The sequence below is a fragment of the Bombyx mori genome, chromosome 11, assembly GCF_030269925.1.
Source record: "Bombyx mori chromosome 11, ASM3026992v2".
Classification (NCBI taxonomy): domain Eukaryota; kingdom Metazoa; phylum Arthropoda; class Insecta; order Lepidoptera; family Bombycidae; genus Bombyx; species Bombyx mori.
Window position 1 is genome coordinate 6,899,799 of NC_085117.1, and position 23,055 is coordinate 6,922,853.

A 23,055-nucleotide genomic window follows, 5' to 3' on the forward strand; every position below is an offset into this window, starting at 1 on the left:
AAATGAAACAAAGCCGCTGAACGTAACTTCTCGGGATCCTTCAAAAAGTCTATTAAAAAAGTCTCAGTAAATGACCACCATTTTACTGAGATTATCTTTCATCCCATATCATCTCATTTCATATCATTTCATTTCGTTTTCTTTTCGTTTCATGCCATGTTTCATATTAATCAATTTCATTTCATTTCATAATAATATAATTGTTCATATAAAATAAGTTTTTTCTAAAATTAAAATAAGACTTGGCGTAAAGGTCTTAGTTACCAGGTCATAAAATCCCTAAAAAAAATGGGTGGGAGTATGGAGGGTGGGAGCCGTGGGAGGCAAACAATTCTAGTGCTAGTGTCAAATTAAACTAAAAAACAGTTGTTTTTCTAATGAAGTATGTAATCTAAATTCATAAAACCATTTCTTGTTTGTATAAATTATGTCATAAAGTTTCTGCCAATGAGTTGTTCCAAATAAGTTTCCTAACTACAAATATAAAAGGCAATCTTCCGTTTTTAAGCACTATAAACCATATAAACATTCTAACTTAAGCGCTACGAAACTGCAATGAATCTCGGTGGGACATTACGAATTAACAAGTTCGCTTGTTTCACATTGGCTTTTGTATTATTTCTGATAATATACTGGCGATCCGGAACATCTAGCTATCCTACAGAGAAGAGTCACTTAGTTAATTTAAAGAGTTTATTAAAAGCCGCTATCTTAGCCGCCGAAGGAGGAGGCAAGAAAGTATTGGACGGAAAAAATCATATTTTGAATGTTAAGAGTAAGGGTAAAACTTTGGAAGGCGCCAACGACCCTGTAACTGATGTTGATTATGCATCGCATTGCGCTATGTATTATGGTTTAAAACACACTTTTAATAATATCGATGTGGTCTCTGAGGAGCATTCGAAGAGTGATAGTAGCTGCGAGGAGGTGCCTGCTTTCGACTTGGAGCCCGACATCCCCGGGAATCTGAACATTGAGCAAATGCTTGATGAGCTTGTGCTTGCTAAAGATGTTGTTGTTTGGATCGACCCATTAGATGCCACCCAGGAGTATACAGGTGTTGTTTATTGTTAGTTAATGGAGCTGAATGTAGGTTTGCAATGATCACTTACACTACGAGAACGGTGAACCTAGGAAAATCCCTCAAGAATATTAGTATTCTAGGCAAAAAAAACTATTCATAAGAATATTTTAAAATTTAGGTTCATATATTATATGATTTGAACTTCTTGATGGCTTTGGTGTTATTAATTTTTCAGTTTTATATATTGGTTTTATTGCAGTTTGGAGAATGATCTCATGGTACAACCTGGTGCTATGCAGTTGTCACATTCCATAGACATCAAAACACATCTGGTGACATAAAAATTTCTGTAATTACAAATTAGTCCAGCTGTTCTTAAGTGATGTGCTTATTTACTTAATAGATAGATTACTAGTTGTAGGATGTGTGAATAAAGATTGATATATATATATATATATATTGGGAAGATAAACAGATGTACTGATAGATATATATATATATATATATATATATATATATATCAGTACATCTGTTTATCTTCCCAATGTGCCTACCACGAAGCAAATCTAAATTGTTTCAGAGAAACTGTACCAATATGTTACAACAATGGTATGTGTTGCTATAAGAGGAGTGCCAATAATAGGAGTCATCCATTATCCATTCACACAGCAAACATATTGGGCATGGTATACTAAGAAAACATCAGCTAATATGCCACTTGTACCGCATGTAAGTTGCATTTTTCACTTTGAACACATAAATTAAAGAATGTTATAAGCTTATTTGTGAATTGCAAAATTAACACTAAAATTTGACAGTTTTATCCCAAAAACAAAATTTCGATTAGGGATGTGTGTTCGAAAATTAGTAATAAGATGATTACTTAATTCACTCAAAATATTCTGATGCAATAATTATTTTGAACGCAAATTTTATGACACTATGAATTTTCTACAGAAAGAAGAAAACAGGGAACATCCTAGAGTGGTAATTTCTCGATCACATCCTGGAAAAGTTGCCACTGTAGCCAAAAGTGCTTTTGGAGACAAGTCCAATGTTTCCAAAGCTGCTGGAGCAGGATTCAAGGTAATGGAAGTTGTGAATGGCACTTACGATCTTTATCTTCATGTAACTACTATTAAGAAGTGGGATATTTGTGCTGGAGATGCCATTCTAAAAGCCGTTGATGGCAAAATGACCACAATGAAAGGTGATAACATTGATTATTCAGCAGATGGCCATGTTGCAGTGACTGATGGTATTTTAGTTACAAGGTATGATCATGATTATTACTTGAAGAAAATGCCTTCAATAATTCACTCCATGCATTGAAAGGGAAGAAAACTCAAGGACTAATTAATTAATGGAACTTTGAAGTCAGTTAAGTGAAGTTGTGACTTAAACAATTTTATGGGTTAGTGAAAAAATGTTGTAGGTGTGTTGTAAATTAATTTTGGAGACTAGGGTGTATCGCAACTGGTCCAGAAACTGAAAAGTGGATACCTTAACCTCTTAAAACATTCAGGTAAAACCAAATAATAAAATAGGTTGAGCGGTCATTTTACTAATTAAAAGGTGTCTTGTGAGCCCTCAAGGGTAGGCAGCCTACCATCATTTTACTAACCATACATACCAAATCGGTAGTAGGCTACCGCCAGCTCGACTACTTTTGCTGTGGAGCAGTAATGCATTTCAGATTGAAGGGTGTTTGCTGTGGGTATGTGGCTTAGATGGGTGGACAAGCTCACAGCCCACCTGGTGTTTAGTGGTTATTGGAGCCCATAGAGATTTACAACTTAAATGCGCCACCCACCTTGAGATATAAGTTCTAAGATCTCAGTATAGTTACTGTTTTACTGTAAAACTGATACTTTGAACTCTTGTCTTAAGGTGAGTGGCGGCACTTATATTTAAATATTCATTGGCTCCAGTAACACTAGGTTGGCGGTGAGCTCGTCTACTTATCTATGCAATAAAAATTGTAATGACTATACCTATATACTATATTATTGATATCTGAATCTCATGTGTAAGGTAGGTATAGGTATAGCTATAGTCTCCGGTGACAACTCAAATCCAGTGTGCACAGTTGCGTTTTTTTTTTTTTTTTTTTTTTTTTTTCCTACCTAAGCTGATAGCCCTAGCGGCTATGTCAGCGTAACCCTAACTTTAGTAGGTGAGCTCACGGGGCTCAAACCTGACGATGTTGCTAACACGAACCCTAGCAAGAGCAGTGCTTCGCAGAATCTACCACCGGATCGGAAACGCGACCCACTGAGAAGATCCGGCGAGAAACTCAGTGGGCTGTGTCTGAGAGTTAATTTACTCGTCGAGCCCTTCGTCGCAAGCGACGGGTTCGACGAGAACGGTGACCGGTGCTTGAAGTACCTAAAAGCACCGTTAGTGGATCAGGAGGATCCGAGATGACGTGTTTTGGGCGACGTCGACTGCTTTCCATTCTGTCCGCAGGATCGGGAATGTAGTTACCGGCGGCCACGATGAGAGGGTTCTCGTGTCGTGCCGCTTTATCGAAGTGGCGCATGGACGCCGACTGTATATACTTACTGATGGACTCTAAGTCCAGGTCGTCATGGAGGTCGACGTTCCTGACGAACCACGGGGCTCCGACGGCTATCCTGCAAAAACGGGATTGAATGATTTGGAAGGATTTTAAGTGTATGCGGGCCGCGTGAGCGAACACTACACTTGCATAGGTCATGACGGGGCGTATGCAAGTTTTGTAGAGTGTCACCTTATTTCTAAGGGAGAGTTTTTTTACGTTCTCGATAGCCATATATAAGCGATCGAACAGCGCCCCTAGCGGCAAACGTAGGCAAACGTTCCAACTCCATACAAATTAGAGCTAACTTTTACGCTATCAAGAACGTTAAATAAAACCGCAACTATGCACACAGGTGAACGTTGAGCTCGTTCATTTGTCTTTGTAATAAATAAATAAAAAAAACTATATTTTAATCTTCGAACTTTTAATTGAAGCCCGCACGCATTCTATTCGCCTTCAAGATTGATTTGATAGGTTAAATAAAATGTTAACGTATTAAAACTGAAATTAGATGAGTACATGAATATTTTATTATTTTCTGATTAGATGAAGGTAATCCAAACCTCAGTTTCGGAAACTATTGCAATTACTTAAATACCTTCATTTGACTCTAGTCTGAATTTGTAATGTAATAGAGAAATAAATTATATTGAACTTCATTTTGTGATGTCGGTATTAAATTTAATATCATTTTGAATCAGGGTTGCTAATTTTATATCGATTCTAATTCTAATAAAAAATGTACAGATTGTTTTAATAAAGTGATAGTTATTTAAATTTGATATTTGTTTTGTTCCTTGAAAATGACAGCATAAAGTTCTTAATTGAGTTATAATTCAAAATAAAAATAAAATATTTCAAAATAACACTGTATGTAATATACCGTAAAACGGGGTGAACACGCACGATCCATAGCTTTGGATTCGATTGTTTACATTTTTTTAAAAGGCTGAAATAAATATTAACATCATTTTCAAATGAGTCTAATTGTTATTTTATAATTTTATGTGTTTTAATTATCTGAATGATGATTACTGGGTTAATAGAAACGGCATAGGGGGTGAATAGAAAAAAATGCTAGGCTTGTTACATACTAGATTCCTTTAAAATCAAAAATTAGTGGGTATCATCTTAAATATTTTTTTAGAAACGATCTCGATAGGTAAAGTAGGTAGGTACCTACTAATTGTTCGATTCCATTCATTCCGGGTATTTTTGCAAACTTGAGAATGGTGGTATGCTCTAGGTTTTATACTCACTTCTAGAGGCGTCTCCAGCCTATGTAACGCGTGCGTAATAATTACTCTAGCGCCCTTTAGTAAGCGGGCGGTAACGAAAATGTTTTGTCAATATCATAAAGTGAAAACAAAAATAGCTTTCATACTAATTTCGCTCCAATCTGGCTAATGGCTATAGGTCCAGTACCTATCATCTCATTCAGAGTACGACAAGGTGACCTCATGGCGCTCAAACCTGGCGACGTTGCTAATACCACCTCTAGCAAGAGCAGTGCTTCGCAGAATCTATCGCCGGATCGGAAACGCGACCCGCTGAGAAGATTCGGCGAGCAACTCAGTAGACTGTCTGTGGGTTATAACTCGCCGAACCCTTCATCGCAAGCGACGGGTTCGACGAAAACTGTGACCGGTGCTTGCGGTACCTAAAAGCACCGTTAGTGGATTGGGAGGATCCGAAATGACGTGTTAAGGGCGACGTCGACTGTTTACCGTTCGGTCCGCAGGATCGGGTATTAGGATAATAATCATTCACTAATTAAAGCACAGTGATCGACCGGCGGCGACTGCTTCCGCCCTGCCCGCATACATTCCCCTCAAAGACTCGCGAGGGATAACAAATAGGGATGTGCGTGATATAATATTTTTAATTTAATCCAGGTTATAAACGATCTTTTGTTATTTTCAAACCCGTTGCACTATTGTAGCGACTGAGACTGACAAACATTGAAATATACAAATTTTCACGTTTATAATATTTATGTTGATGTAATAATAATATTGTGCTGTAATTAATATAGTTGGCGCTCCGCTAAATATCTTTATTATCTGTGATAAAAATATATTGTATTTTTATCGTCATTTGCGTTACTTTTGGCCATTGGTTGTGTTAAAAATGTGAATGTATAATGTAATTAGATCTTAAAAAGTTCGAACTTAGATTAAATGTTAGCTGTAAATACATAAATTTATAATACCTATTGTGTTTTCTTATTATGTACAAAATTAACAACAGCCTAGTATAAAGTAAATTTATTTATCTCTGAATAAATTAAATTATTATTTTTTCATTATTCATGTTTTTTTTTTGTCACGAATCATCAGTTTAATGTCAACTCCATTGAACTTCATACTTTTTATTCAAAACGATTTTATGTATACCTACCAATTTACTAGTACTATCAGATATATGATATTTGTAATAATAAGCTTAAAGTAGATAAAAACATTTTTAAGAAAAATAGGACAGTTAACCGTTGAGTGGTACTTGTACAAAACAAAAAGTTTTTAGTAATTTTAATCATTTAGTTTAAGTTTATTAAAGTTATTGTTTTCAATTTCCATAAGTTTAAGATAGAAAAATAGATCATATTTTTGTATTCCATCGCATCTATTCTAAATCAGGTCAAAAATGCAAGCGTCAATTCTTTTGTTTCCATTGGTTCCAATATGAATAACATAAAATAAAACAAAAAAATCACATTGAAACATATGAAGGTTTTATTAATGAATTTTCAATAAAGCTTAAAATATCGGTACTAATGACCACCCTTTCTCTTACTGCTGCGAAGTAATTGTGCGGTTCGGTTCGAAGAATCCGCAGACCTCGTGCCTCAAGGCAGTATCACACTGTAGCGTCCTTTGTTTTATTGCTTAGCTAGGTGGACCAGCTCATCGCTCACCTAGTGTTCAGTGATTACCAGAGCCCATAGACATATACAACGTAAATGCCCCCACCTTGATACACGAGTTCAAATGTCTCAGTTTAACAGTACAACGGCTGCCCCACCCTTCAAACCGAAACGCATTACTGCTTCACGGCAGAAATAGGCACTTGGAGTCTGGTAACAATTTAACAAGAGGAGGGCCGTACGCTCGTTTGCCCATTCTCTAAATCTTCCCGTAAAATCAAGTGATAAGACGTGTTATGACTATTACGTTTATTTAAATAAATTAAGCATTTGTTTATTTTGATACATAAAAGGCAAATAAAATCGGTGAATCAATATTATTACAGGAATGTGTTGTTATACTAAAATAAACAACCTAATACATGAATGTCTGGTAGCTCTCTATATAAACCTAAGTTTACAAATGGCAAAAAAATATACGAAAAAGAGTAAAAGGGATTAAAAAATAAACTGCGTAATATTTTTGGTCTAAAATTGCTTAATGTAATTAATCTTTGCTGGTTTATGTTTTCAAATTAGTCAGTCAGACGATAATTTTAACTCGCATATCACTCGTTCCATTAGCAATGAAAATATTGGTGTCAGGCTGCTAATCGTGAGCGCTCCTGAACACACCTCACGTTCCGTATATACAGGCTGTGTATATGGACCGTTTGTGGAAGCGAGACAACTGCTTCGACAAAAAAAACTAACAATATTCATTTAACAAAATCTGAACATAACTAGAGAAGCACAAAACAGTTCACCGTCCTCGTATCCTGTTCATCAATCGATCTTTTCTCATTTCTTTACAAGTCACTGACAAACCTTAGGGTTACCAATTTAAAAATAAAAATTAAAACGTTTTTTTCGCACATTTACAAGATTTTTTTTAATAAAAAGAGAAAGTTAATAGATAAAGCAATTCCAATCCCTAAGGCGAGTCAGTAATTGTGCTCGATTGCGGCATCAACGAGCATGAATACTTGTGTATTTTGTGAGTACGTGAGTCAGTTACGTTACTTGAGACGCGTGCGTGTTTGTATTTAGTTGCATTAAACTATTTTGTTGAGGGTAGAGGTAAGTAAGAAGTAAGGTCTCAGTGTATTAAAAACTGTCCGTTGAAAGGGAGCTAATTAAGGTGGCGCTACAGTAGCAAGTGGAGATTTAAACTGCCGCACTCCACTTCCAACACTAGCGCTATGTCGGTGAATCTCCGAACTACAACTTGATGATTACAGGTCAACACTTTCAACTTGTCCCCTACACAAGACGGTGCTCCTTACTTCTCCCCTGCATAAATTACCTAAAATAAAACAGCGTTGTCTTCGTTTTCGTGAACTATTGCATACGCCCTCTACATGGGCACAAGGCATGAGTAAGTTGGCCACAACATTTTTTTTTATTAAGCTTTTATAAAATCCAAAAATATTAACATATAATTGTATGATGCAAAAACAAATGTTTTCAAGCTCTTAACTAATGACTTTCCAACTCATTTAATGTTTGGTACTGAATTAAAAATGTCAGAGATTTTTGTTTTTTAATATTTGATTGAGAGGTACACAAGGCACGCCACAACATAACTAAAGCAATTCAATTATCATACATAATTACATTTTACTAGTGTATTCGTGGGTTATTGTTTTACGGTCCAATTAAAATGCGGTAATGATAGTTTGCGTAACAATTTATTTGATTTAATAAATTAAATATTTTTTTTGTTGTTCGCTTGTTACATTAGTTTACTGATTGAAATGCCGAACCTTTAGAACGGAAATGTATAGTGTTATTTAAAAAATTCACAGTTTAAAGAAAAGGGCTAAGGGAACAATAGGTTGTGTCTTTTACTTGTCTTAATTTTGTTGTTTCATTTCAGTTTCGAGAAAAAATATTTTACGAACATGTATTTCATTGTTTTGATTTTGAAATTAATAAAAGTTATAAATAATGTCTTCTTCAATTTGGCTTTTATCTTTAATGATCTGTGAACTAGACTTTCGACTTTTATATCGAGCTGAAATTAATGTGAGTCAAAACTGAAGATTTATCCGGATTCGAAAATTTTCCGTTTCCTTCGCATGCTTCTTTAGTGCAGACTTTATTGAAAATCATCAGCATTCATTAACTTGACTAATTTGGACGGTTCGAGGTAAAAAGATGAAACAGATGCAAGTTCATTTGGATCAAATAATAAATCGTAACGTTAAAGATTATTTATAAACTAAAATTTACAAGATTTGAATAATTACATTAACTAAAGGTAAGTTGTATGTACAGTTAATTAAACAAGAGTATGTCGTATGAACAAACAGTAGCATTTTCATTTATCATTGTATGCCGAATACGATTTAATTTTTTATAAACATAAATTATGAAAATAAATATATAAAAAAAAAACATATTAAATGTAAAATAACAAAAAAAAAACTTGAGTTGAATCTGCGCTACTCAAACGAAATGCTACTACTACAGCCACCGAATATTTTGCTCTGACAACACCGGTCGACTCGAGCCGGCCCCAGCGTCGAGCCTTTTAATCACAAGAAACAATCATAATTTTGCAAATGTTTTTTTTTTACAGGATAAATTAAAACTTATCAACGAGACACATTAATATTATACAATTTAATTACATATTACAACCACACCATACTTAATCTCAATTTTGACTTCGTTCACGGACAACGAGAATCAGCTTCCATCGCACGAGGGGACGTTGTCTGTCCGCAAGTCTGTCGTGCCATTATCGCTGTCGCCTGTACATCACTAAATTCGCGTCGCCTTCGTTAGCTCTGGACAACAACGTTCCTCAGCCCGCTCCGAATTTCGTCCCGTGCAAATCAACGTTTATGAATTTTAAACGATCAGCTAATATCGCACATACAGTGCTATAACATCACTTATGCAAATTATGTAATTTTTCAGGAGAAGAATTTGAAAAATCAACATTTTATTACTGTTATATAAGTTCTTCTCTACTAAAGATTTTTTTTTTTATTGCGTAAGTTGGGGAAGAGCTTCAGGGGGAAGAGTATCAGTAAAAGCAAACGTCTCACTAATAACTATAAAAAAAATTGATTTTCTCAGGCAAGAATCGCATAAGTGACATTATAGCTCTGTATGTGCGATATGATCGCGTTTGTGACGGACATTTTGATCCTTGTTGAGGACAATAAGTCCGTCGTTCGACGCGCCCCGTCCCGGACTCGTTCGCGCACCGTACATCCTCATTATTATAACACTTATCACATACTGAGATTTAATCATCCATGTTCGATAGAATGAACCGCATGGCTTGCTACACCGAATCATCTGGAATAATTGAGAGAGCGGTCAATGATGGCTTCGCTGCGTCAGATCTCGGCGCTACTTGTCGAGGTGAGCGGTATCTAATATTCATTGTATTTTCATAGATACCGTTCGTATCGTCTTATCGAAGCGCAAAAAGTACAGAATAAATTCATTATATTAAATTTATGCAATTTTAATGACTCCTTAGTTTTTTTGATTTTACTTTTTGTCGAAACGCAATAAAAAAAAACAACATTTGAATTTAGTATTGTCATTCTCGTATTTTCGCGCCCATCTTTATTAAATATACTTTTGAATTTATAATTTAGTGGGTAATTGTGGTGGGTGAAAAAAGCGGAATAATTTTGATAGTATTACATAAAGTAGATATGGGGTTAAATGTCTCCGTTCGATTGCTACTTTTTTTTAATGTATAATATGAGTTATGCACGGGTTTTAAGCTCTTATTAATTTTATTTATATTCATGTTTTTTTTGTTCTACCCACGAAATATGTTTTAAAACCATTTCAAATTTTCACATCACGATCACTCATTAATATCGGTGTGGTGAAATTCGATGCTGGTATCTGGATATCTCTAATGTAAATGACTTCAAGTCTTAAGATAAAGACGGTTTGATGTTGCAATATATGATACGAATGGACAATGAAAAATAAAATCTTGCTTCACTCACCATGATACCACCATTTTGTTTTCTTAGGATTTTTATTACAGGTTTTAACGTAGAACGAATTATCAGGCGGTCGTCTCTGGAATGTTAAAATTGGATTTTATATATTTAATGACTAAAAATTACTTCTGTTATGAAGCGAATCGATGGGTTCCGGGTTCAAGAGTGGTACAGCTGTCACACAATATAAATCGCACCTTTAAAATTATAGAGACCCAACTCAAAATATGTATTTTTTGGAAAACATCGAATAAAGTTTTCAAACCGAAAAGACGTAGAGGAGGGGAACGTAGTGAAAGAGACCGATAGATAAGCGTGTCCCTTTATAAGCTACTTTTGGTAATTTGATTATTAACAGTCGCTGAAAAAGGTCGTTCTAGATCAATTTTTGAATTAAAGTCGATATCCAGAAATTTCGAAATAGGTCTCTATAATTCTAAAGTTCCAATGGTCTAAATCTAAATGTTGCTTCCACGCCGTGTCTCATAGTGGTTCTCCGCACTCAGGTTGTGATGTCTGTAACCACTTAACACCAATAAGATCAGCTGTCGTCGAGTGCAATAATTAGCGAAAGGATTTCTTTTAATTGCACAGACGGTTGAATGAACTCCAAGCTATCCCGGAGTTATGTGTTTACTGGAATTTCCTATTGAAATTACAAGGTGAATTGTAGTCTCAATTGTAGATATTAACGACTGTACCACTCTTTTCAAGACGACACAACGAAAACAAAATATTCATCATTTGCATAGCTTTTTATAACAGGGAAAGCTGAAAAGTGACGTATAATTATTAATGCACTTAGGTCCATAATATCAATCATGATTTATGCGAAATATTTGGCCATTTTGAAAAGAACCGTTTAAACCCAACGCACGGTTTAAGCTTTGAGATAATTTAAGCTACGGAGGTGAGTTTAACACTGATTTAAATTACGAGTTGATCTTCAGTGATCGTTTAAAACTTCGATATTAGTTTAAACTACGATTGATATTATGGGCCATAGTCGAGGACGTCATTATGCGAATGACAGTGGACTAATTTTAATAGTGTTCCGAATTATAAATGTTAAAGTTTTTGGAGAAGATGTCCCGATTATTTTCGCATCAAACGAGTGTTCGAGTTTAGAATTCGCATTGAACAGACGTAGTAGTGTTTATTCTTTTTTCTTAAGTTTTTTTTACTGGGCAAATGCATTAAAATAACTCGCTTCTTAAAGGACATGGGCCACTCTCCATACTTTGCACGGCCCACTAAACGAAGTTCAAGGACAGCGTAGTTTTTTTTTTGTTAAAGATCAATAATTGTTCATCAATGTAATTTTTAATGATTTATTCACGGATTTAAAAGTATAAAAATAGATTTTTGTTTAGATATAATATTTTATATTAATTTTAAAATCTATTAATTAAATATGTTAATATATTTTGCTAGTTTTTTGCATTATAATGTTTTTTTAAGAATATTTAATGTGAATTGTTTAAAATATAAATAATATATTTTACCCATGGCAACTCCTTCAATATTATCAATGTAGATTAGTCATGCTGATTTCTTTTTATTTATGATTTTAATTAACCCACCATTAAAATGCCCTTAAATTTTATAATAAGTATGTAAAAATGAAATGTTTTTTTCTATAGATATTTCACTAATGTCCTTGAGAGCACGAGTAGCTGGGTCGAAAATGGCCCATGTCCTATATACTACTTTCTTATTCAGAGTTATTTTACTGGATAAACATCTAGATGCATTAAAATAACTCGCTTCTTAAGTTTACACTATCTTCTTATTCAGAGATTGCGTCAAGGTCCGTTATTAAAATAGATCATAATACCTTTTCCTTACAGCTACTGAGCATCGACACGATCGAGAGGCAGACTGATTGCACCGACAGCGCCGGCGACCAGTCGTCGGTGAGGATCGAAAGGCAGATGTGCCCGTTCGAGTACACGTGCGGGTGAACGGGAATGTTGTTGCCTATGAACGTTACCTGTACATACGCAAAATTTCGTTTTCAATTATGCGACATCGATTATTTTTTCTACTAATTTGGAAGTTTTTTTTTAGAATATTTTTTTGGCAACACCAGCTGACCTGTCCCAATTTCAATTTAGTGATTTCTGTTGAATCTATTAAGAGCGTTCAAAAATCAAATTGAAAATTTTGTAAGCCTTTGGAAAAAATATTTATTTGCTTATACTTTCATTTTTTTATTCGGACTATAGCCTGCAGTTGTTGCATTTCTCTATAATTAACGGACGTAGTAGCTTATAAGGCCACGGACGCTTAAGATAAATATAAACACCGTTCCTTATTTAGCAAGAAACAATAGCCACGCCCCTGTTGTCATATATTTAATCGAAACGATGTGAAAATATTTTATTATCATTATGATTCATAATCTTGTTTTATCTTGAAATAGATTAAAAAAAAACGATTAACATATTAAATGAATCTCTAATAAATACAATGGCGCTTCTATGATAATATATTTTTAATCACTATCTATGACCATCTATTTTGGGGGGAAAATTAAATATAATTTAATTCTATCGCCTCTGAATTTCGTTCAGCAGTGCCTGTTCTAATATCTATAAGTTGTGATTCTAGTGATAAGCTTTCATAATATTAAGATATTGAGTATTTCGTTTGGCTTTCGCCCGTCACAGATAATAATTTTATGGTTCAATCTACCGTCCGTCAAATCATTCGCCCTTGACCACGAAAACTGTAAAGTATCGCAAACGTCAGCAATAATAATATAATAACAGTGAAAAACGTGATATGAAACCGTATAAGTAATTTTAATTGCACTTATATGTGACTTTATTTTCCTTTCGAAACTGAAGTAAAATATGTATTGCGTAAATAATATAAGCGTGAAATATTTTGTCATTAAGAAATTGGCTCTTCTGACAAAAATTAAACCTTTCTAGGGGTTGCTATAACACAGACGAGATAAATATTAAGCCTAAATCCTACTAACGACAATTTCAAGATAATCTTGCTTAGGTCTAAATTCCGAATCGTCGCGTCTTCTATCTACAGAGGTTATTCGCTCACTGGTTAGAAAATGTTTCCTATGTCGCGGCCTGTTGTATCTCTAAACAAATAATACAATCGAAGTTTGATAAGTAGTGGAAAGGCATGTTGCACCTAGAATGACGTATCATTTTTCATATCGATTTTGGTCTATAAGTAGATTTCCAGGAACGTTGTAACTTCAAGCGTAGACATTAAAAAAAAAAATTATTGTTCTATTCAAACAGTGGCAATTACGGTTGCCGTGTAACATATTGATGCTTTTCCTTTTAACGACTCATCGATTCATCTTCACCTTGAACATTTTTTATTTATTTCTTAGATGTGTGGAGAAGCTTAGTCCACTTGGTGTTAAGCGGTTACTGGAGCCCATAGACATCTACAACCACCTTGAGATATAAGTTCTAAGGTCTCAGTATAGCTTACAACGGCTGTCCCATCCTTCACACCGAAACGCATTACTGTTTCACGGCAGAAACAGGCAGGACGGTGATACTTACCCGTGCGGACTCAAAAGGTCCTAAAAAGAGGTAAATCGGGTCTCTAACAATGCTTTATATAGTATTATTTGTCAAAAGCAAATTTTTAACCCTTTTTTTGCTCCAGAGCCAAGTTTATAATGAGTTGTGACCTTTAAAGTTTACGAACCCTTATCGCGGCCGCCGCTAATTACATATCGAACCACGACGGGGCAACGCAAAGCCACCGTCACACGAAACATGTCTTTTCGGATCCCCCGGATTCACTCGCAGCGATTTTAGGCTCTTCAAGCACCAATCTACGCCTACGATTACGACGAAGTTTTCGACGTGCGAACTAACCCGTAGACACAACCCATTGAGTTTCTCGCCGGATCTTCTCAGCGGATTGCAATTCCGATCCGGTGGTAGATTCTGTGAAGCACTGCTCTTGCTAGGGCTAGTGTTAGCAAATTCTCTTAGGTTGACCCCGTGAGCTCACCTACCCGTCCGCGAGAATCGGGAATAGCCCCTTAGGCTATCAGCGACAAAGTAGGGTAAAAATAATAATTGTAAAACAAATCCGTAATCTCTTCTCAGTGATTGGGAATTTTGGTAATAATCACGGTTAATGTTCTAGTCTGTTATTGATAAAAACTTTGTCGGTAATACTTAATTGTCTCTTTATATCGGGTTTGTGATTGCCGCTTCAAGTGATAACAAAACAAAAGACGCGTTGCGACATTGCTATTACAACTGCGACGATTGCAATGACGATGTTGGGGTAATGATTGATAAAGTTTAATTAGATTGTAGATAAAGGGAGAGACTAACTGTCGTATAGCCGTATCCTTGAGAACATGTTAAAGTTGAACGGTATCATAGTAGGTAGATCTCGACAGGAAGTCGGGTTCGACAAGCTTCGTGATAGAACATTGGGAGCTGGTGGTAGGAGGTCTTGTGAGTCCGCGCGGGTAAGTACCACCAGCCTGACTATTTTTTGCCGTGAAGCAGTAATGCGTTTTGATTTGAAGGGTGGGGCAGCCGTTGTAATTATACTTGAGACCTTAGAACTCATATCTCATGGTAGGTAGCGGTATTTATGTTGTATATGTCAATGAGCTCCGGTAACCACTTAACACCAGATTGGCCGTGAGCTAGTCCAACCGCCTGAGCAATAAAAAAAATCTGCAAACTATTGTCTTCGAAACGAAGGCAAAACAATGAGGGCCTATAGTCGATAATTTCACACGGAATCTTCACACTATATCGATAAAAATTACAATTGACCGTCCGACATACATACGGCTTGTACTTCGTATTGTTTCGATCAGTGTTTGATGACCTTGCACCACTTTTATACATACTAGTTTTAATTAAATTAAAATACGCAGTTTACGTGTACAAACCGTTTAGTTACAATTTTAGACGGAGCGGAAACAAGCAAAACAACAACATAATAAAAAAAACACTGAGAAATTAAATTCTGATCGCGTCGAATTACTTCCGTGACCACATTATTTGGCACTGCGTATTGAATTGCAATCACTATTCCTTGGTGAAGGATGATAAACAAAGACGCTGTTTTATATTATACCTATGTGTAAGGTTATTAACAATGTCAATAATTTATTTTTTTCTAAGTTTTTTATTTAAGCTTATAGCTTTAAGAGACTATGCCAGGGTAACCTAACAATTAGGTGAGCTCACGGGGCTCAAACCTGACGTCGTTGCTAATACGAACCCTAGCAAGAGCAGTGCTTCGCAAAATCTACCAAAGGATCGGAAACGGGACCGACTGAGAAGATCCGTCGAAAAACTCAGTGGGGATGTGTCTAATTCAATTATATTATATTCCTATTTCGCCGAGTAAATTAAACTCGGCGAAATATAATATAATTGAATTTCCGATGTCCCGTAATTCGAATGATTCATTTTTGATTAGATTGTTTTGATATGTTAAAATCTACATGTAAGCATCTACAACATATTATTATACTTTACTGGATCGAATAGCTGGAAGTGCGAATGATTCGTGCAAGTATGGCGAGATTAGATGAGATAACAAAAGTTTTCATGTACCTACACATTGTAGTGAGTAACGGAAAGTTTGATGTTTGCCGAATATTAAACTTTACATCGCTATAGTTTTCAATCACAAAGTCTTTAAATAACAATTTTTTGACAAACAGCTTCTAAGCAGCCCCAGAAAAAAAATATTAAAAAAACGGTCGCCTCGCGATCTTATTTCCCGATCCGCTAGCGGTGCTTTTGGGTACCCCAAGCACCGGTCACCGTTCTCGTCGAACATGTTGCTTGCGACGAAAGGCTCGGCGAGTAAATTAACCCATAGACACCCACTCAGTTTCTCGCCGGATTTTCTCAGTCGTTCGCGTTTCTGATCCGATGGTAGATTCTGCAAAGCACGGCTCTTGCTAGGGCCAGCGTTTAGCAACGCCTCCAGGTTTGATCCCCGAGAACTCATTTACACGTTAGGGTTACAGACATAGCCTCTTAAGGCTATCAACTCAAGTAGGAAAAAAAAGAACTTATGTTTCTAAGAAGAACTTATGTTTCTAATATTATGAAAAAGTAGAAAAATGTCAATGTCCTATTAAACAAGTTGTCAATTATGCACACTGATACTATAGTGTGAGCAAACTCTCGGCATGTTCACGGCTCGTGCTAGATAGCGAACACGGCTTAATTAAGCCATTGACATGCGTGCGACCAATTTACTAACACGGATCCACTTGTGGCTAAATTTAAATACATTGAAAATAACGAGCGGAGTTTGAGAACTTTCGTATTCACTCACTAGTTAACTTAAAGCAATAATTAATATGATGTAACAAGCTATCGCAACATTGATCTGCCATCATTGCTTTTGTAGCTGGAGGCGTACAATTGTGAGATAGTCTTTATTAAGAAGATTGCGAATAATCTTTAATATGCCCATATTAAATTTACGTGTCCTTGAAAGTGTAAATTATAATGTCTTTTGCGGCCACTAACTCTGTCATTAGCATTCTCAATTGGTTGGAGAATTAAACAGGAAAGCAATCTAAAGGAAATCTGTAAGGACATATTTATGTTTCATCTGTAGCAGTAATAAATATTATATAGCAGATAACTATTTGGTCTCTCCTACCCCCTAACAAAATAATTAAATACCAGGATTGGGTTTGATATTCCATATGTTTGATGACGGAATTCAATACACAAATCTCGGTCAGAGGCGTCAACTACTGCACTAATTGGTAATTCAATATTTACATTTTGGGTTCTTGTTGATTAAACATGATTTTTTTTCTAGATAAAGTTTTTTTTTAAACTTCTCTTATCTTGTATACATTCATTTAGATTGACAGTTAATAGTACTAGTAATAAATATATAAAATACTAATAATAACGAAAGTGTGTCATGTACCTAACACCAATACAATATAATCTAATCAGTCAGATAATGCATTGTCAGAAGTATTATCAATTTGAATATGAATAAGATATTGGTTTTTTTTAATGCAATGCATATAAGATTCTTTCATTTTTTTTATAATAAGTTTTATTATTTAATATTTATGAACTGAAGTTGATTTTTGTTTCCACTAAATTATTCTGAACATATTAAAATTGTATGCTGCAAAAATGATATGGTGGGCATCACAAACCTACCTATTAATGGCTCACGTAAAAATTTAATACCACTGAAAGTACAGTGCGAAGGTGCATTAGTAAAATCTACAATGTGTAACTGATATCTAATGACTGCTTTATGTTAGGAGGGGGGATAGCTCGTCTAGATATGCCTATCTAGAACAAATAGAAAAAGATAAAATAACAGCAAAAATAATGTGCACTAAAGTTCTGTATATGTAAAACTAGAATGTGAAAAAACGAAAAACTTAACTGATTTTAAAAATCAAATATTTTTGTTGCCAGACTATTTTATTTCATGAATGATTGTTAATAATTACATTATTTAACACCATTCGACTTTAACACTGAAGTGTTGTTTTCAGTCTTTCAAAGTTGTTTATATACATAATGTCCATGTAGTTTCCCACGGGAATGATTCATTTTCGAGATAACAGTTAGCCTATATTACTCTCCGGACCCTACACTATCATTTGAAAAAATACCATATCGATCCATTACTTTGTTTTGAGGTGAAAAGACACTTTCAAACACACTTTCACATTTATAATATTATAAATGTATGGATGTATATATTTACCAGCATCATATAATAAAGCAGTTGTGCATTCCAGATAGGGATCCAAAATATGGATAGCCATTATACAATAATATTGGGGATTCCACCTGATGTCTAAAGGTGGGTAGCAGCCTCATACTATTTCTATGGACTCTAATAACCAATTTAAGACCAAAGAGCTACAAGCCCTTCTAGAGCATCAGCAGAAATAGATTTGATGGTAATACACCCCACTACCCGTAAAATTGTCTCAAACTTTGTTCACATACATGATAAATTTGATCCATCTGATATATTTTGGCAGGTTAATCATACACATTAATATCAGTTAATCCTATCACTAAATAATTTACTTAAGAGATCAACTTGCATTAACAATTTAATAAAATGTACTCACTTCAGGGGAATCAAAGGGGTATTTGTTTGTGAATTTGAACTGCAACACGAACTTTTCGCCTTCATATAATGTTCCAGGTACGCCTTCCATGTGTACTGTCCATCTGTCATTACAAGTTGGTCAGTTACAAGAGGTGTGAACTGGATTTTTTTAAGTAATTATTTTTGTTAGCAATAATCTTTATAAGAATGCAAATTAGAAAAAATTCAAAACTTTCCAACACATCTAACCAATTTGATATTTTATTAAAAGTTTAACTTCGTAAAATTTCAATACTTAACACTTTTAAAAAAAAAGGTTTACCTTTATAATTTCACTAATAAATATCCTAGTTTAATTTTTGGTAAGAACTTTAAATTTAACTTTCGATGTAACGTAATAAAACCAACTCACAGTGTTAGATTTTGACTGGCCTGATCTCCGTCTACGGTGACTCCTGGAGGTGGTTCTTTCATCAATGACATAAGTTCTTTTTGAAGACGCCGCTGTGAATTTACAGATGTATAGTACATATTTACCGGTTTATAACATCGACCTGCTTCGTAGTTAATTAAGGAGATCATTTTGAACGAAATCGTTTATAACAAAACATTCTGATCACCAAAAATATTGTAGTAAATTGGTGAACCAGGAATTTCACATATTTGTACTTGTTATACAATAGTCATATACCGCAAAATATATAATAACGTCTTTTGTTCTATGCAGAACTGATTTAAAACATTATTGGCTATAAATTTGTAAACAAACAGTTTCAATCTTAATAATTTTTACGCACCTCGGACGGAGACAGAGCCGCCATTGTAATGAAATTAGACGTATGAAGTTGCTATAATAAAAAATCATAATTGCACTTCGAAGGGTTGAACCAAAGAGTAGGGTAATCTGGTTAGATATGTATGTAGGCTCTATATTTTTATTCGATAATTCAAAGCCAAGTTTATGTATTTTTTATCTAAATTTTTATATTAGTTTAGTACCTACTTAACCCTTTAAAACGTAGGTACATAGTTATTTATATAAATTTATGTAAGCCTCTGCCTTAGCAGTCCTCGGAGGTGGATGACTAATAACTTATTCGCGTCGGAAGCTTAGGGTCGATGAAATGCTATCATTGTAGTTCCAACGAGGACTGTCGCAGCATCTGCCACCGTCAAGCTGGAAATAGATATAGGTCTTATGCCCTGTTTCAGACTTTACAGGAGGTTTCTCTTGGAAATCCGGCTTAAGGTGGTGGCGGTGGCCGAAGATGCAGTGTGCGTAATGCATTTCGGAGTATCGCAAAGAACTTAAAGTCACAAATAGTTATTTGCAGGTTTTTTTTCCTACCTAAGCTGATGATCTAGAGACACCATGTCAGCGTCGCGTCGCCGGGCTATTAGGTGTGCTCACGGGGCTCAAACCTGACGATGCTGCTAACACGACCCGTAGCAAGAGCCGTGCTTCGCAGAATCTACCACCGGATCAGATATGCGACCCACTGAGAAGATCCGGCGAGAAACTCAGTGGGCTGTGTCATTGGGTCAATTTACTTGCCGAGCCCTTCGTCGCAAGCGACGGGTTCGACGGGAACGAAGACCGGTGCTTGGAGTATCTAAAAGCACCGTAAATGGATTGGGGAGATCCGAGATTATGTGTTTTGGGCGACGTCGACTGTTTACTATTGGGCCGCAGGATCGGCTTTGTATAGTTACCGGCGGTCACAACGAGAGGGTTCTGTCGTGCCGATTTATCGAAATGCCATTGATGCCGACTGTAGATACTTATTGATGTACTCTAGGTCCAGGTCGTCGTTCCTGATGAACCACGGGGCTCCGATGGCTATCCTGCAAAAACAGGATTGAATAGTTTGAAGGGGTTTCAAGTTTGTGCGGGTAGCGTGAGCAAACACTACACTTGCATAGGTCATGACGGGCGTATGCAAGCTTTTTAGAGTGTCACCTTATTTCTAAGGGACAATTTACTTCGCTTATTTTATTTTTTATTGCTTAAATGGGTAGACGAGCTTACAGCCCACCTGGTGTTAAGTGGTTACTGGAGCCTATAGACATTTACAACGTAAATGCACCACCCACCTTGAAATATAAGTTCTAAGGTCTCATTATAGTAGCAACGGCTGCCCCACTATTCAAACCAAAACGCATAACTGCTTCACGGTAGAAATAGACGGGGTGGTGGTACCTACCCGTGCGGACTCACCACCAGTAAAAGTATCCTAAGTGTTATAAAGTATCCTATATTTATATTATACTAGCTGCCCTGACGTATCGCCTAACGGTCAATGAATGTCGTGTTAAAGATTAGTTGCACTAAATATCGCTTCCCATTAAGGCAGAACAATCCAGGCGTATCGTAGCTTGATATACATTTTTCTTACTTTACACAAAATAAATTTTTGAACGCACACATAAATATTTGGCAAACAATTAATTACGTATGTAAAAAAACGATGGGTCCCTTTTTACTTCTTATGCACAAATAAAATAATAAAATAATCTGTATTACTATTAAGTCGTAATAAATGGTTGCTAGACATTTTTGCTATATTATGTGTACGGACCGTGTGCTCATTCTAGATCTGTGATATTAAGATACACTGGTACTTATTAACTCCATGGATACAGTACAGCACAGATCTATGGTATAAATATTTGACACCATAGGATGCGTTCCACAAAGCGCCCACGATGATCAAAATACTCCTTTAGTCGTAACACAACGACCGCGGTCGTTGTGGTCGCGGCGAAAACGTCTCTTATGACGTCATGACTTACGCTCATGCGAAGCTCACGACGACCCATCTAAAAAGGTGGGTCGAAGTGATTGTTGAGAAAATTAGCGGCGTTTTCAAAACTCAAAGCATCAAAAATGGCGACCGTTAAGCTTACGTTATTTCATGCCGAAAGAAATACTATCTGGAGCATTATTGCGACCTCTTACCAAATATTCAAGTGCCGCTGCAAAAGACATTTTAATTACATTTGAACGTAAATTAATTAAATACACCATTAATATTAAATATAAAAAAATAAATTATACATTTTTTTAATATAAATCGATTTAAGCAATAATTCATTATATTTATTTTGAAGGCTTACAGATTATAACCTAACCTTAAATCTTTTTATTAACTCGCCGTTTGTATTATTTACCTCCACACTTAAAACGCTCTATAATCAATTCCACTTGAGTTTACGACAGTAACGCTCACAAGCAAGTGGGATGGGAAAAATTGCGGTCGTGAGCGTGATCGTTGTGAACCCTCATTGGAACGCACCCATAGCGTGATTTATGACCAGAGACGATACATTCCATATTTGTTTATGTATGATTATTTATGGGTTTGACATAGACTTGCGCAAAACATCACTTCCCAATGTAATGTGATATGACATCACTTTTACAGACAGGTGATATTACTCGAAAACATTACACATCACTCTTAACATTACTCGGTGCGTTCAATAGATACTGTGACGACGAATACATTTTATCTATACACCCGAATCATTACCTAAGTGATGTGTTGATACACATCACTTAGGTAATGATTCGGGTGTGTCATTACAGTAGTGTATTACAATACAAAGTATGAACTTTGTATTGTAATACACTGTTATATTACTTGACAGAGATTGACTTACTTAATAATATAATAATTTTATTTTTTACTTAATATAATTTATTGTGGGATGAACGGATTTCATATGGCGACTTAGACTGCAAATTGAGCTCCACAATAATGTTAATATACGAGAGCAGTAGATGCATTGTTTCGGCGCGATATCCTCAAAGTGCATCCAAGGAGGACTGTACTTTCATTTAGACGCCGTTATTTCTTTCACTTATTAAACACGCATTAAAACAAATAATAAAACTATCTTCAAACAAGTGCTTAAGTAATTCAAATCAAACACAAAAATTAATATGAAATATTACTAAACAATTACGAGCGACTAGCGATTTTACATAAGTTGCGAATAAAAAATTAAGTAAGTACTTGCGGGAAACTACCGGCTGGCCGCATGAAAAATATAAACACAAATACCTATATTAAAATTCAGACGTACCATAGGTATAAAAATGTACCTAGCGGCCAGGACATACGGTTCCAAATCACTAGGAATAATTCCGTGTCGCTTGCTCATTTATTTTGCGTCGATCGGTCTGTCTCGCTCGCTCGGTTCCGTTCGTGTATTAAGCAACATTACACGACAAAGAAAGAAACATGTTGGGTGATGGTGTGATGTTTGTTTCCTTCGCGTAATGTGTGATGTTGCATTACATCGTAGAGTAATATTACCCGAGTAATATCACTCGCATTACTTACACATGTCTAGTTTGACAGTTTTGACTAGTTTTGAGTCCCCACCAAGGGCTTTAGAATAGAAAATTTAAAATAAATAAAGTATAGCTTAACTAATACGTATAGCAATCCAATAGTAAAGTAATATCAGAGAA

General features: G+C 35.5%; 2 protein-coding genes across 4 annotated transcripts; one reads left to right on the plus strand and one right to left on the minus strand.

Annotated features, from left to right (window-relative positions):
• The first annotated feature begins 455 nt into the window (after positions 1 to 455).
• Positions 456 to 6,312, plus strand: LOC101743017 (putative inositol monophosphatase 3). The gene is made up of 3 exons (XM_004924100.5): positions 456 to 1,057; positions 1,605 to 1,753; positions 1,982 to 6,312. The coding sequence occupies exons 1-3, from the start codon at positions 556 to 558 to the stop codon at positions 2,354 to 2,356; spliced, it is 1,026 nt and encodes a 341-aa protein (XP_004924157.1). The 5' UTR covers positions 456 to 555; the 3' UTR covers positions 2,357 to 6,312.
• Positions 6,300 to 22,920, minus strand: LOC101742775 (ubiquitin-conjugating enzyme E2 W). Of its 3 annotated transcripts, XM_004924099.5 has the most exons (8): positions 22,643 to 22,715; positions 20,289 to 20,420; positions 19,373 to 19,752; positions 18,988 to 19,079; positions 18,595 to 18,697; positions 12,316 to 12,471; positions 10,482 to 10,557; positions 6,300 to 9,807 (listed from the first exon to the last, which is right to left on the minus strand). In XM_004924099.5, the coding sequence occupies exons 3-8, from the start codon at positions 19,394 to 19,396 to the stop codon at positions 9,794 to 9,796; spliced, it is 465 nt and encodes a 154-aa protein (XP_004924156.1). In that variant the 5' UTR covers positions 19,397 to 19,752; positions 20,289 to 20,420; positions 22,643 to 22,715; the 3' UTR covers positions 6,300 to 9,793. The 3 variants fall into 3 exon arrangements, with proteins under 3 accessions (XP_004924156.1, XP_062527052.1, XP_062527051.1); XM_062671068.1 differs by lacking the exon at positions 19,373 to 19,752 and having other exon boundaries at positions 22,665 to 22,717; XM_062671067.1 differs by lacking the exons at positions 19,373 to 19,752; positions 20,289 to 20,420 and having other exon boundaries at positions 22,665 to 22,920.
• Positions 22,921 to 23,055: the final 135 nt, after the last annotated feature.

Coding starts and splice junctions, on each gene's coding strand:
- LOC101743017 (XM_004924100.5), top strand. CDS start 556: ATGAATCTCGGTGGGACATTACGAATTAACAAGTTCGCTTGTTTCACA. Junction 1,058..1,604: donor TGCCACCCAGGAGTATACAG/GTGTTGTTTATT, acceptor AAATTGTTTCAG/AGAAACTGTACCAATATGTT. Junction 1,754..1,981: donor ATATGCCACTTGTACCGCAT/GTAAGTTGCATT, acceptor AATTTTCTACAG/AAAGAAGAAAACAGGGAACA.
- LOC101742775 (XM_062671067.1), bottom strand. CDS start 22,742: ATGAGCAAGCGACACGGAATTATTCCTAGTGATTTGGAACCGTATGTC. Junction 19,080..22,664: donor GGTACATTTTTATACCTATG/GTACGTCTGAAT, acceptor GTAAATTCACAG/CGGCGTCTTCAAAAAGAACT. Junction 10,558..12,315: donor TCAGTAGCTGTAAGGAAAAG/GTATTATGATCT, acceptor TTAACATTCCAG/AGACGACCGCCTGATAATTC.